The sequence below is a fragment of the Wyeomyia smithii genome, chromosome 1, assembly GCF_029784165.1.
Source record: "Wyeomyia smithii strain HCP4-BCI-WySm-NY-G18 chromosome 1, ASM2978416v1, whole genome shotgun sequence".
NCBI classification, from domain to species: Eukaryota; Metazoa; Arthropoda; class Insecta; order Diptera; family Culicidae; genus Wyeomyia; species Wyeomyia smithii.
In genome coordinates this window covers 11,358,095-11,372,153 of record NC_073694.1, presented here as the reverse complement: position 1 = coordinate 11,372,153, position 14,059 = coordinate 11,358,095, and the positions used below count along the sequence as shown (strand labels likewise).

The 14,059-nt window shown below is 39.1% G+C and overlaps 2 protein-coding genes across 2 annotated transcripts in view; both read right to left on the bottom strand.

Moving 5' to 3' along the window:
* LOC129717466 (uncharacterized) overlaps window positions 1–9,980 on the bottom strand; it is a 46,096-nt gene extending 36,116 nt beyond the window's left edge. Inside the window, exon 1 of the mRNA XM_055667375.1 lies at window positions 8,787–9,980. Within this exon, the coding sequence (XP_055523350.1) occupies window positions 8,787–9,573 (787 nt within the window). The 5' untranslated portion in view covers window positions 9,574–9,980. The remainder of the gene's footprint in view (window positions 1–8,786) is intronic.
* Window positions 9,981–11,035: 1,055 nt separating this feature from the next.
* Window positions 11,036–13,235, bottom strand: LOC129717467 (uncharacterized). The gene is made up of 2 exons (XM_055667376.1): window positions 11,606–13,235; window positions 11,036–11,539 (listed from the first exon to the last, which is right to left on the bottom strand). The coding sequence occupies exons 1-2, from the start codon at window positions 13,094–13,096 to the stop codon at window positions 11,336–11,338; spliced, it is 1,695 nt and encodes a 564-aa protein (XP_055523351.1). The 5' UTR covers window positions 13,097–13,235; the 3' UTR covers window positions 11,036–11,335.
* Between the last annotated feature and the right edge of the window lie 824 nt (window positions 13,236–14,059).

The following is a 14,059-nucleotide window of genomic DNA, read 5'->3' as shown; positions in this document are numbered from 1 at the left end:
AGACAAATCGGCAGCTTATTTAGTAAAGTCCAGAAATCCAAAGACTTTGACTTTGGCTATTTCTGATGGATTGGAGGTTCAACCTCAATCATCGACGGAGCCAGCATTCTGGGCTCAGGGAAACAGAGTTCCCCATTTCAGTAATCATTCCTAAGTAATCAAAACCCAGGCCGTAGAGGAGGCCGCAGATTCAATAATAATAACCGTGGTTATCGTCATAATAACAATAATCAACGAAATTATAACCAAGGTTATTGCAATAACAACCATGGTTACGATAACCACAACCCTGGATATTTTAATAACAATCAAGGATACAATTATAATAATCGAAGCAATCGACGTAACTTCAACAATAACCACAACAATCTTAATAATAACTATCCTAATAATAACTACCAAAATAATAATAACAACAATAACAATGGAAACAATGCTCCTCGGAATAAGAACAACCTCAACAATAATAATAATCCCCAGAGACGAAATGCAAATGTGGCGGAGGAACCACAAGAGCAACAACCCCGAGCAGAAGCAAATGTAAGAGAGTTTTTTCGTGAGTAATTTTAGCGGCGAGAGAGCTCTAAGATTGAATTTCAAAATAGATAACACTAATTTTCTTTTAGTAGTGGACAGTGGAGCTTCATGCTGTCTACTTGATAAGCGTCATTTAACGAAAAATTTAAATTCATATCTTGACACATCACGGATAATTGAAGTAAGTGGTGTAAATGGAGTAACCACTACACTAGGTACAATAGATACTTTTACAGAATATAATGGCTACATGTACCCGATTACGTTTCACATTATGGATGAGCTACCATCCAATGTCATAGGTTTAATTGGAACCAACTTTTTGAAAAAGTTTAGAGCAAAGATAAATTTTGAAAATTCTAAAATGACATTAAGAATCCCCCGATTTGAGGAAAATTTCATAATTCCTCCACGAACTGAAGTGATTGCTTTTGTTGAAACTTGTTTCTCAGAACCAATGGTTATTCTAAATCAGGAGATACAACCACAAGTATACATTGCAGGAGCAATTGTAAAACCTGAAAAAGGAAAAATTCCTGTTAGGATACTGAACATAAATAAAGCTGTGAAGGTTGATAATTTAAAACCTCAAGCAAAACCTTTAAAAAATTATGATATACTTGAGATTGACGGTGCATCAAAATATAATGTTGCTAGAACGAAAGAACTTTTATCAGAATTAAAACTGACTGAAATCCATGACAAGGACAGACCAGTGATAGAAAGATTGTGCATAAAATATAACGACATTTTTTGTTTGGAAGATGACAAATTGACAGTGACGAAAATTTATCAACCCTCGCTTACTGTTAAGCCAGATACACATCCTGTATATACCAGACCATATAAATTACCACAAGCTCACAAGGAAGAAGTCCTGAGACAAGTAGACAAAATGTTGAGCGAAAATATCATTGAGAACGCTATTTCTGAGTGGAATAGTCCTTTATTACTGGTTCCCAAGAAATCAGCTCAGGATGAAAGAAAATGGAGGTTGGTCATAGATTACCGCAAATTGAATAACGCATTGCAAGATGATAAGTTTCCGCTTCCTAACATAGAAGAAGTGATTGAGTCGCTAGCAGGAGCGAAATATTTTTCTCATTTGGATCTTTCACGAGGATATTACCAATGTGAACTGAAGCCAGAAGATAGACCAATTACCGCTTTTGGTACCAGCGGAGGGCAATATCAAATGACACGTCTTCCTATGGGATTAAAAGTGAGTCCTTCAACATTTTCAAGATTAATGACCGTAGCCATGTCAGGCCTTAATATGGAGAGATGTCTTGTTTATTTAGATGATATTATTGTTTTTGGAAAGACTCTGGAAGAGCACAATAGAAACCTTTCAGATGTTTTCGAACGTTTACGTAAAACAAATTTAAAACTCAATCCGCAAAAATGCAATTTTCTTAAAACCGAATTGTTGTGTTTAGGACATTTGGTATCTGTAGAAGGAGTAAAACCCGATCCTTCAAAAATTGAAATAATAAAACAATGGAGTAGTCCACGAAGCGCAGATGAGGTAAAAAGGTTCGTTGCTTTTGCGAACTATTACCGTAAGCACATTAAGGATTTTGCGAAACTTTGTAGTCCTTTAAATAAATTAACTCGAAAAAATGAAGATTTTAAAGGGACGGAGGAGTGTGAACGATCCTTTCAATACTTGAAGGAGTGTTTCATGAATCCACCAGTCCTCGATTACCCGAATTTTTCGGAGAGTAATATTTTTACCTTGCACACAGATGCATCGGGAAAGGCTTTAGGAGCAGTATTAAGTAATCAAAACACTAGACCCATCGCATTTGCGAGTAGGGCTTTGAATAAAGCTGAACTGAATTACAGCACTATCGAGAAGGAGTTATTAGGCGTCGTATGGGCAATACGCCATTTCAGACCATATTTATATGGCAGGAAATTTGAAATTTTTACAGACCATCGCCCATTAGTTTATTTATTTACACTAAATGATCCTTCAAGCCGATTACCCAAGTTCCGTTTGGCTCTAGAGGAATATAAGTTTGACGTTATATACAAAAACGGCTCGGAAAACGTAGTAGCGGACGCGTTATCACGTATTTCGATCGAAGATCTTAAGGCTCTAACACCAGCAGGTACAGCTTTTGTTTGTACCAGAAGTCAAACCGCGAAACAGAAAATACAGTCTGATACATCGGTTAAGATTGATACACCGAATAATTATATTGAAATTAAAATTGGATCCATGAAGAAAAATGAAGCGCTAGAAGCTCAATTAGAGCAGGGTATTATTTGTATCGACCCTAATACGACATTGACTCACCTACGGGGAGTAATGAACCGATTAGTGGATCTTATGAAAGAAACCAAAATAAAAGGCCTAATCGTTAAAAATACGATTGAAAATAAAAAATTAAAGGACAAAATAGAAGTCCTCGATATAAAAGGCATGCCGCCTATAATTATATTAGGCAGAAATACTCGTCAAATAGACGATAGAAATGAACAAAAAATTATTATAAACGATTTCCATGTATTGCCAACTGCAGGGCATGCAGGAATAAAAAGAACAATTAATACTATAAAACAACGATATCATTGGAAAACCTCAGATAACGATGTTGTTTCATACATTGTCAGAGAAACAAGAGCCATTACACTAAACAACCAATGCAGCTGACAAGCACAGCTAGTCAAGCTTTCAAAAAAATATTTCTGGATATGGTAGGTCCATTATTGCCGGACGCAGAAGGTAACCAGTATATACTGACTACTCAATGTGATCTGACGAAATTTGTGACCGCAACACCTATTATGGACAAGACAACAGATGCCGTGGCCAAAGCGTTTGTTGAAAATGTCATTTTGAATTATGGTGGTTCTAACAGATAGAGGTACCGAATTTATGTCTACTGTATTTGAAAAAATATGTAAACTATTACAGGTGAAGAAGCTGAATTCCACAGCTTACCACCATCAAACAATCGGAGCGTTGGAAAATTCGCATAAAGTTCTTGGAAATTTTCTACGCATACAAACGAACAACTCTTATGGAAGTTGGTCTGCCTGGATACCGTTTTACAAATTTGCCTAGAATACAACGGTACATAGTGCAACAGGTAAGACTCCGTTCGAATTGCTTTTCGGAAGACTTTGCACCCTTCCTTCAAATCTAACTGGACAATACCAAACAGACCCAATATATAACATTGACGACTATACGAGTATTTTGAAATACAAGCTACAAGTTTCTCAAAGAGAAGCTAGGGAGAATCTTCTCAAAGTAAAGGCAGATAGAGTTTCAAAATATAATCAAAACGCCAAAGACACAAATTTTACAAAAGGAACATTGGTCCTCGTGAAGACCGAAAAGGGACCTAAATTAGAAACAAAATATAACGGACCATATGAAATTTTAGAAGATATGGGATCAAATGTAAAGATAGCAATTAAAAATAATAAAGATATAGACATAGTTCATAAGGACAGAATAAGAGAATTTTTAAAGTAAAAAAAAAAAAAAAAGAGAGAGAAGAACCTACATTCAGTTTTTCAGAAAGATAAGAAGATGAAACCAGAGTAGTTTATAATGATTATTTCCATGAATATTTTATATAAATGTTATTCTTATACATAAACATTTTATACAGAAATATTTTATATAAAAACATTTGATACAAAAACATTTTTATACAGATTTTAATATATGTACGTATATATATATATATATATATATATATATATATATATATATATATATATATATATATATATATATATATATATATATATATATATATATATATATGTATATATGTGTATGTATATGTATATGTATATATATATATATGTATCTCCATCATTATATTTTATATTAGAGTAATAATTATAAATTCAAACTATAAATTTTTTTTTTTATTATCCACCAATTTCAATTTGTATTATTGATTTTCACTTCATATGTTTTATTCCTAATTTCAATACAAACATTATATAGATTTAAAAATTAGAACTTAAGGCTAATTTTTAAATTCATTAAGAAAGGGCGTGTGGTGGATACGGCCCCTTTTAAGATAAGCAAAAGAAAGTAATATAAACTTAAGTAGTGTAAACACTGTGATCAGCATAAACGCTATCACGCCACCCGCGCGAGGAACGGGCGACGGCGATTATGCTGAGCACAGCATTAAAGGTCACGTATCGATCTGCGATCGTGCGGCCTGTATAGGCTAAGAAATAGAAATAATAAAGCATTATGGAATCGACCGTACACTCGAGAGGTTCGAGTTCTCTTTTAATAACCGAAACCCACATAAACACATATATACAACCACTAACATTTCAAATGATACACATTTGGATTTGAATCATGTCTATGTATTCTTTGTGCAGCTGATGCGTTATGCTTTTCACACATCTTTCGTGCGTTAATAACGCAGAAAATGTGTGAACTGAGAGGACACAGTGGCTGCGTAAGAATTTGTTTTTTTTTTGCCGCTGAGTGCATGAACTTAAAGAAAAACTGATTTATTTTCCATGAAGATACATTCATTATAAACTAACCAAAAATATTCAACATTTGATAAAGACCCGTTAGCGACCTTCCGAAAAGTAAAAAAGCTTTGTATGACCTTTAAGTTCGCTTTTCGAATGCATCTTTCAATTCTGTCAATCAACTGTTCGCATTTCGTTGATCTCCAATTTTTTTAAACTGCAGAAACACCAAGACTGCTGAATAAAAAATTGTTAGATATTATCGGACTTTGACTTGGACAAACAAATACAAAACAAGGAATGACTATAAATCTTCTCCATGGGCGCTTGTCACCGTAGGTCTTCGAATCATCCAACGTCCAGCGTGTTGGTGAAGATGGCCGTCAACTGCTTGTTGAACCAAATAGGTTCCTCTTGTATGCGTTCAGCTGCGATATGGTCGCGTATAAGATAGTGTTTGATGTCAGGTTTGGGGTCATCCTTTTTCAACTATGCTTGTCCTTAAGACCAGGCACATCAGCACTCAATGCCACGGGCGTCTTGTTTGACCGCGAGACTGTGGCCGTAAACTTCGAACAAGAAGCCACTTACTGATTTGCGAATTGATATTAGCTTTTCAACCAACGTCTGGTTAAAGCATTCAGCTACCCCGTTTTGCTGTGGGGTTCCTTGATTCCTGTAGTAGTTGTATTGCTCATTTGAACAATATTCGCGGACTTGGTCCACGCTGAAACTTTTATCTGCCACTAAGCTATAGCCATTGCTTCATAGACCTTGAAACATCGGAACATCTTTGACTTGCGCTTGTTGGTATAGATTACAACGATGTACGTCCAACCGTGACCGATCCGAAATAACGTGACACATTCCATACCAGGGATCCGAGTAATGTTCTTTCTAACGGACGTGTGGCTCGTTCTCTAACACTCTCAAACTAACATTCAACTTCTTTGTTAGACATACCTTCAATTACTGCTTCATACTTTCCGATTTTTCATATCATCCATAATACTTTCCGCATCTTTTATTTTCCGTCGCGTGATGATCACTGCATCCTATCTAGGCAGAACTGAATCTTTCCGGCCGCTATAGCATTTCCCTTTGGTTTCTTCAACGAGTCCCTCACAACTCAAGTCATCATTGCGGTCTGTCCTCTACTCTTCGCTCAACAGCCATCCATTGGCCATCCTTCTCCCGGGGATCATAGCTGTCGCGTAAGGTTAAGAATAGTTGAACTATCAAGTTCCCTTTTTTCCATTTCCAGACCTGCGGCCTCGAATCGCCGGACAAAACCAAACAAATTGAAGATTCCATTCGCTGTGAATCCAACGAGAATTGACTTAGCCTTTCTGTCGGTTTGATTCCACTTCATTAAAGCATCGCCTGCCGCCGAAGCTGGTTCTGTCAGCACAGATGAAACATAAACTGCATTCAAGAGAAGCTTGACTTGGAAACACCAATTTTCGAAATTCAGTCCGGTCAGTTGCGGGTTGCATTCCTTTGATAACATCGGACTTTGACTCGGACAGACTAAGACGAACTCTGGCCAATGTTATCGATCAAGGAATATTTTATTGAAAAACGCCTTTCCCTTGAGCGCTTATCAACTTCTCGAGGACTACTCGAAAACTAAAAACTAAACAATGAGCGGGGGGGCACCAAATTAATTTTCGCCTGCAGCTCAAATCACCCTTCATACGCCTCTGTCCACTACCTTCCTGGCGGAATTCAGTTGAGATTAACAGGAAATTATACACAATAGAAACCGGAAGCTTTTCGCTTTGAAAATGGTTTACCGTGCATGCATAAACAAGCCAAAAAAAAAGCACTATTTATCGTCAGAAAAAAGCTTCTGTTATGGTTTCACCTCTAATTCTGTGTCAACGATATTTTTTTTTCATAGCTTCAGAATGGAAAAATCTCGATTGACGTAGAAGACATGGATTTTACGTTGAATCGAAATTTTTATAGCATTTAAACCATTCGCAGCAAGTTGTTTCACTAATGCAGTCTTAACCATAACTTCCAACAATCAATCGACGTGTTTCGGCTGGAGATTTTTTTTTTTCAATTAAACGCAAAAATCAAAACTCCCCGATAATGGCTCTTGTGCGGCTTCTTGAGTGCCAACATTTTCACACAACCAAACAAAAATGGCCAATCGAAAATTGACGATTTGCAGTTGTTGACCTCAGCTCACGATAAGGGAACATCCATAAATGACGTAGCTTTTTTTAGGTTTTTTTGACCCCCTCCTCCCCCATCGTAGCATTTCATAATTACGTAGCTTTATGACAACCCCCCCCCCCCACATAATTTTATTTTTGCAGATTCTATTATCCAAAACATACCTTGAGTCATTAATGTACAAGAAAAGACAAGGAAGGAATAAAAATGACCCTAAGCAGACAAAACAGTGATATAAAAGAACAATTAGAAAAAATACAAATTTTTTTCTTAGTTTCATGTTTGCTACGTAGCTTGGCTTGAACCCCCACCCTCCCCCTCGTCACATTTCGTCACAAAACTGCATCCTATATCCTATTGTAGGTACTTAGTTTATCCCTTGATTCGAAAGAACAAAGTTAGCAAAACAAATAGTTGATGGTATGAAAATTCAACGCTCATTCGATGTTCTACTTTGCTTTGTTTTACTTGATTAAGCGAAAAAATAAACAAATAATATTCGAACTCAGCATTTTCAGTCACAAAACAGGTTTATATTGATAAAAATACTCTGAGCCCTGTTGAAAACTCTTCGAAAATTCCGAATGAAAGCTCTCAAAAACTCGAGTGCTCATTATTAACTTTTTCCCTTACTGGAGAGCACCATTAAATGCTCAAATTAATATTAGACCATTGTTTTGCTATCTATTGAACTCTCTCGGTTTGTCTCGAGGTACGATGTTGGCCTAACAAGCCAGTCGTCGAAAGCTAGAGTCTCTACTCGGGGGAGAATGTTAGTGTCAATAGCGCTAGACCCGCAGTTCTCTTGTACATTAAACAATTGAATGCGAAGAAAATCAAGTTCCAAGTCGGAATGTAACAATTAAGGCTTTGCTTCGCTCATTTAGAAACTAGTGGGAAAGTATTTTTGAAAAAAAAAAAATAACTTTATATGATCGTTGTTAGTTAAAATTAAAAAAAAAATCAAGTCATAAACAGTCGAAAATCTAGCAAAAAATGTTGCAGCGCAGACACTAATAATAAAAAGTCCTTACCTTTAACACGAAAGTCTAAAGCTGTAAAAAACTTAACAGCCATAGTTATAGAGAACAGCCAAATATGTCTAGACTCATTGAAGTCAAGGTAAATAATCAATTACAAGTAATGTGATCTGCATTGGAGCGGGAAAAAGAGCCCAAAACTCACACCACAGGATCATGCTTGTGTCAAAACAAAGTGCAATCGGTGATCAGTTCAACGATAAATTACAATCCTTGCCTTCAAGTCTAAAATTATACATTTGAAAAGTCCCACACGCGTGACAGAAACGCAACGCAGCAATAGCGTGCTTCTCTGTTCCAGTCATTTCACGCTCCAACGATCACGAGTGTGAATTCCCGTTTCCGATCCTTTTAACGTCCCTTTAAATGCCACCCCGGATATCACATTTCCTGTGTGTGCGCTACACTGCGCTCAAAGATAATTTTTCATCGATCATGTCAACACGTGCCCCGTTGATCCCTCTCTCACCCTGTTGTCATTGTTAAGCTAGGAAATTACACTTTAAATACCGCTTAACTGTTGTTTTGTAAATGATCTAAACTTACCCCAGTGAGTGTTGCTGCCACCGACGGCTGCGCTGTTATTGTTGGCCGTCACGATTGTCAGCTCCTGCGGCTTTGGCGGACCGTTTCCGTATGGGTGAAGCTGATCGTGGAACCGTACTTGCTGCTGCTGTTGCTGATGACGGTGATGCAAATGATGATGTTGCTGCTGCTGCTGTTGAGGGTGATGATGTTGCAGATCGACACTGACAATCGGAAAACTGTTATGGCTGTCCGTCTGAATCGTCAACGCTGGTTGCTTACGGTCCAAATCCAGCAGCTCCTGGGTGCTAGTCCACGTGGATGAACTGATGTCCGTTAGGACAATCCCATTACCCGATGTTGCGATGTCTTGTGGCATGATTTGAGAGTGTGGAACCGGAATCACCGGTACACTGTTCCCGCTGGGCACTTCGTAAATGTAACTCATCTGATGCTGCGCTTCCTGTTGGATGTTGCTCTGGTTATTGTTGCCATCACTGGTCGCTGCGGCCGAAAATTCGCCCGCAGATTCAGCGAAAGCCGGTCCGTATACTTGAAAGTGGTTCGCCTCCGCCGGCAGATGAAGACCGTCGCCGTCTTTGCGCACTTTGTGAATCGAATGACCCACCGCCGTCTGATGGTAGTGACTGCCGGACTCGAACCGTTCTTCGCTATGTTTTCGCTTCAGCTGGCGATTCGCGGGTTCACCCGCGATAACTGGTTCATACGGATCGCCCGGTGACTGCATCGCGGTACAAACACTAGCACTTCCGACAGCACCCGAAAAGGTTGGCGTAGATCTTCTCATTTTTACCACGCGGAATCACAGAAACTGTCACTGGCAATGTTTTTTTTTCTGACCAATTTCAAAGCACACTAGGATCCGAGCAGTGGGTGACCCCAACCACCCACTCTGACGTACTTTGATTGACTCTGAGATTTTCGGACTCTTTTCAAGAGGTGGTGACCACCATCTTTGATTTTGTGGGTGTTTGCATTGCAGGCGATAAGAAATTTTCCACCTTCTTGGGTTGCAAATTCAAAATGGCTGCCCAATCGGCGGTATCAACATTTGATGGAAATGAACTATTTTTCGCTTCGAGCGTTACACTTAATGGATGGAAATGCGTAGGTTACCGGATTTTCGAAGCCGTTATAAGTTTGGACCACCTCGGAGTCCGATTTTCCCGCGGGTCAGGTTGTACCGTCCCTGGTGAATGTCTGCGCGAGACTAACGGTGAAGAACTGCACCACCCAAAGCAGGTCTATCGCGAGTCTGTGTGTAAATAGCAGCAGGTATCCTGTTTTCGTCCTGCCTTGCAACCTAGGTTGCCACTCCCCTCCCGCGCTACGCTCACTCTGTGTGTGCGCGCTAGTGTTTACATAGTAGTGGTAAGAACTGGTGATGCGGAAAAACTACCGTTTCCGGTTGGGTGAGCATGAGCTTATCGGAAAAAAGGATTGGTGTTCCTGAGCGGTAGCAGAAACCGAAGCGCACCTGTGTGTCAGCTGCTGGCAACTTCGCAGGACTCATCAAGGGGTGAGTCAATAGTAGCTATGCTTAAACCTTTAGATAACAGAAGGGGAGAAAATCATTGATTTAAAAAAAATATTCTTAAGAGTTCTATTCCAGCAACAGTATTCATATAGAAACATTTCAAAACATTTTAAACAACGAGAAGCCAACCAGAAATAAAATGATTTAACAGAAAGTAATAAAATAAGAATAAATAATGCTGAAAACAGCTAAGAAACGCACTAAAACAAGAAAAAGTATATCGCAATCTGAGCTGAAAATAACCAGAAAAGGGTGAAAACTGTCAAAAAAAAAAAATTCTAGAGCTCAGTTAAAATATATCAGACATTTATGTGAGATAAAAAAGGTTCTAAACTGATTCTTAAATAACCTCAAAATGCTTATGCAAGAACAATGTAAGAATAGGCAAATAAAATCCCAAGTTACGCTGAAAACTTTTTTATAAATCTATTCCCAAATAAAGTTTAGATTGCCTAAATAATTTTAGGGACCATAAAACAAAGCAATGGTTCTGAATTAAGTTTGAAATTTTTTGATTCTACAGCTTGCGTCAGATATTTTAAGATTTTTACACAAATTTACAATTTATCTTCATCGATTTCATTCTATAATTAAGGTTACTTCAACATGTAACAGAGTTTGAACAAATTCTATTGTTTATAATTATGTTTATGTTCCAATTGTGTCGAAATCAAACTGGATGGATTTCACAGCATTGATAGATTCAGACGTCTTACGATATATTCGAGTGTAATTTATTCCACCAATTCACACATTTTGGATTTGAACATAAATTCATTTGATTTTATGCTATTACATATATATTTTTCTAATAATGCATGACAATCCTGAAAAACCGAAGTAAAAATATTATTTATTTTCAATGGTAACAAATTACAATTGATACACAAATAAATTTGTGCCAAAATTAAGATAATTGTCGAATCGCGCAATGAACCTACTTCTAAGCTTCTAAAATTTATACAAATAAAGAAAACAATTACGCCTCTCATCACCACGCAAAAGCTAATTGCTAATCACAATCCTTGGAAAAGTAGCAGCAAAACTCGTCCGTTTTGTTGCAAATCACAGGAAACGGCCCATCCGGTGGAAAAACGTACGCCCCGAAGGCGACGTCCATCACCTTGACGTACCGCAGATCGAACTGGTTCAGGCCCGGTGGCAGTGATACTGGACACGAGTGCCCCGTGATGGTTAGACCGAACATCTTCAGCGACTAAAAGTGACGAGATTATTTATTAAGACAAATCTCTTACTAAGTTTAGTTTAACAATAAACTCACCTTCAGATTACGGTTGCGAAAAATCTGCGCAAACACGGGAAACGAAAGCTCGAGGTTCGGATTGAACCCGCACAGGGTCAACGCGGTAACATGTTCACAGTGTTTGAACATTTGATTCAACAGTGCGTCGCACTGCAGCGGAGCGTTGTAGGCAATCATGGTGAACTCCGTGATGTTACGGAAATTGGGCATAACCCGATCCAGCTCGGGACGAGCCGAGCTAACGCGTACATTTAGCTCCCGTAGCAGCGGAAAGGAACGGGCCAGCAGATGGTCCGGAATGTCGGAAGCGTACAGATCGAGCTGTAGTTTTTCCAACGCGGCCGGTGGAACGTTGTTCGAGAAGAGGGTAAAATCCGGTGCACCATACTTGGCCTGACCAAGAATGCGCAAGTTTGGTGCGAATATTGCCAACGTGTGACCGTCCTGATTTTTAACATTAAACCACTCGAGTTGCTGCAACAGCGGAAGGCACAGCGTGCCGCTGCTTCGGATTTTCCCCGACTCCAAGCGCAAATGTTCCAGGTGAGGAAATATTCTATCGGTGGACAGAAACCGTCCAGTTAAGTCTATGTTCTCTAGCAGAAGAACGCGTAAGCTAGAACAGCAGCGATGGATCGCTTCCACAATGGTATCATTTACCTCCCAAAGCTGAATCAATTTTAGATTGGACATATTGGCAAAGATTCCGTTCCAGTCACGAGCTTCCAGATTAGTAGTCTTATGAAAAAGCGTCAACTCCTGAAGGCAATTCAGCTGCTGCTCGAAAAACTTTTCCCACATCCGGGAATGCAGATGGATTTTCAAGCTGTTCAAACGACAACTGCGGTCCAGCTCGAGGAAGCTACTGTGCCACATAATCCCGTGATCAGAATCCGAATCACCAAACCGCACTATTGCCGAGGTAAGATTGGGAGCGTCCAACAGAATCAAAGGCCTCTGGCCTTCCAGCTGGTCGTTGGGAACAATCTCCCTCCAAAAGAGTGACTCCAGTTGATCCATCCGAAGCCAACATCGGTCCAACCGCAGTCGGCTATCCGTACATTCAGTAGACACCTGAAGCTTGCGAACACGCGTCAGCAGTTCGCCATGCGTGCGAAAAAAATTCACCAACTGCGGCCCGAGGGGTGCATCGATAATCATACCCTCAAGCTGGCACTTGTCCTGCAGTTCCCGCAGCAGTCGGTCAATAGACACCAGCAGGGCCGGATTGGAATCCTTACACCACTTCACATAAACCACCCGATAGTCCCGTTCACTGGCCTCCACAACGGCATCGTCAACGACTCTCACCTTTTCAATGTCACCCCCCGCACCTGCCGTACTCCAATCACCGCGACTAAGCTCGATACAAAGGCTGCGACAGAGGGATCTCGAGAAAACGGCCTCATTCCAGCGGCGACAAACCAACGACAGTGGCTTACGGTCCCAAAAGTTAAGATTCTTGAAAATATTCACGTAAATTTCGAACGGTAATTGGTCCCACGACATTGCACTAATTTTCTAATGAACCGTTCTTTTTTTTTATTACCTTTCTCACACCTGAGCAACTGAACGCAATTTTCAGCTCCGTACGGGGCAAAATACAAACACCGAATAATCATAACAAAACAGACGGCAGCCAGATAACAGCAAAGCAAGCGGCGGATAGCGTGTGGCACCAACACACAGCCAAAGAGCGGCTACCGTTAGACGAGCGACGAACAGCTGATGTGATTGCGAGAAGCTTCTAGCACTTTCGAGTGCTGGTACACTTGTACTAGGGTAGAGTTTTCTCCTACCACCGATAGGTGGTGCTAGTAGCATGGCTTGATTGAGAGCTTTCTTCACATTTTGTGCGATGTTTTTTGGATGGTACAGCGCAAAGTAAACTTGTTTATTTTTCAAAATAAATTATTAGGTTTGAATTGTTTTTAAGGTGTTTGATTTTTACGTTAACCTAGTAGGTAGATTATAAATAGTTAAAATTAAAAAAAAAAATTATCTTTCTTGGCGAAACGCTTTTAGTTTTTGACAAATCTAATTTGGAATAATTCCCATCTTAGACTTTTTCTGGCTTTAAAAGACATAACTATCGCATTTCTTCGCATAATTTGGGAACATTTTTACCTTTGTTGCCCTTTCTCTGTAATTCTATGTTAATGTGGATCGCTTTTTTGCAGTTTTTAGCACACTCTTGGATCGTTTTCAGTTACCTTTTGTGGCCTGAAGAAGCCTTTCATCGCAATTCTGAGCTCAATTGGGAATCATTTTACTTTTACCTTCTTTAACTTTCTGTCATTTTGAAACCTTTTGTGCAATTTTTGTTTCTTGAAAATACCAGACAAAAATTATAACAAATAATTGAAAAATGACATAGAATTGACACCAAGCTATCCCAAATATGACACAAAAATGAGATGAAATTGAGAACGAATTTGCACAAAAATATCTTAAAAACAACACATAAATGAC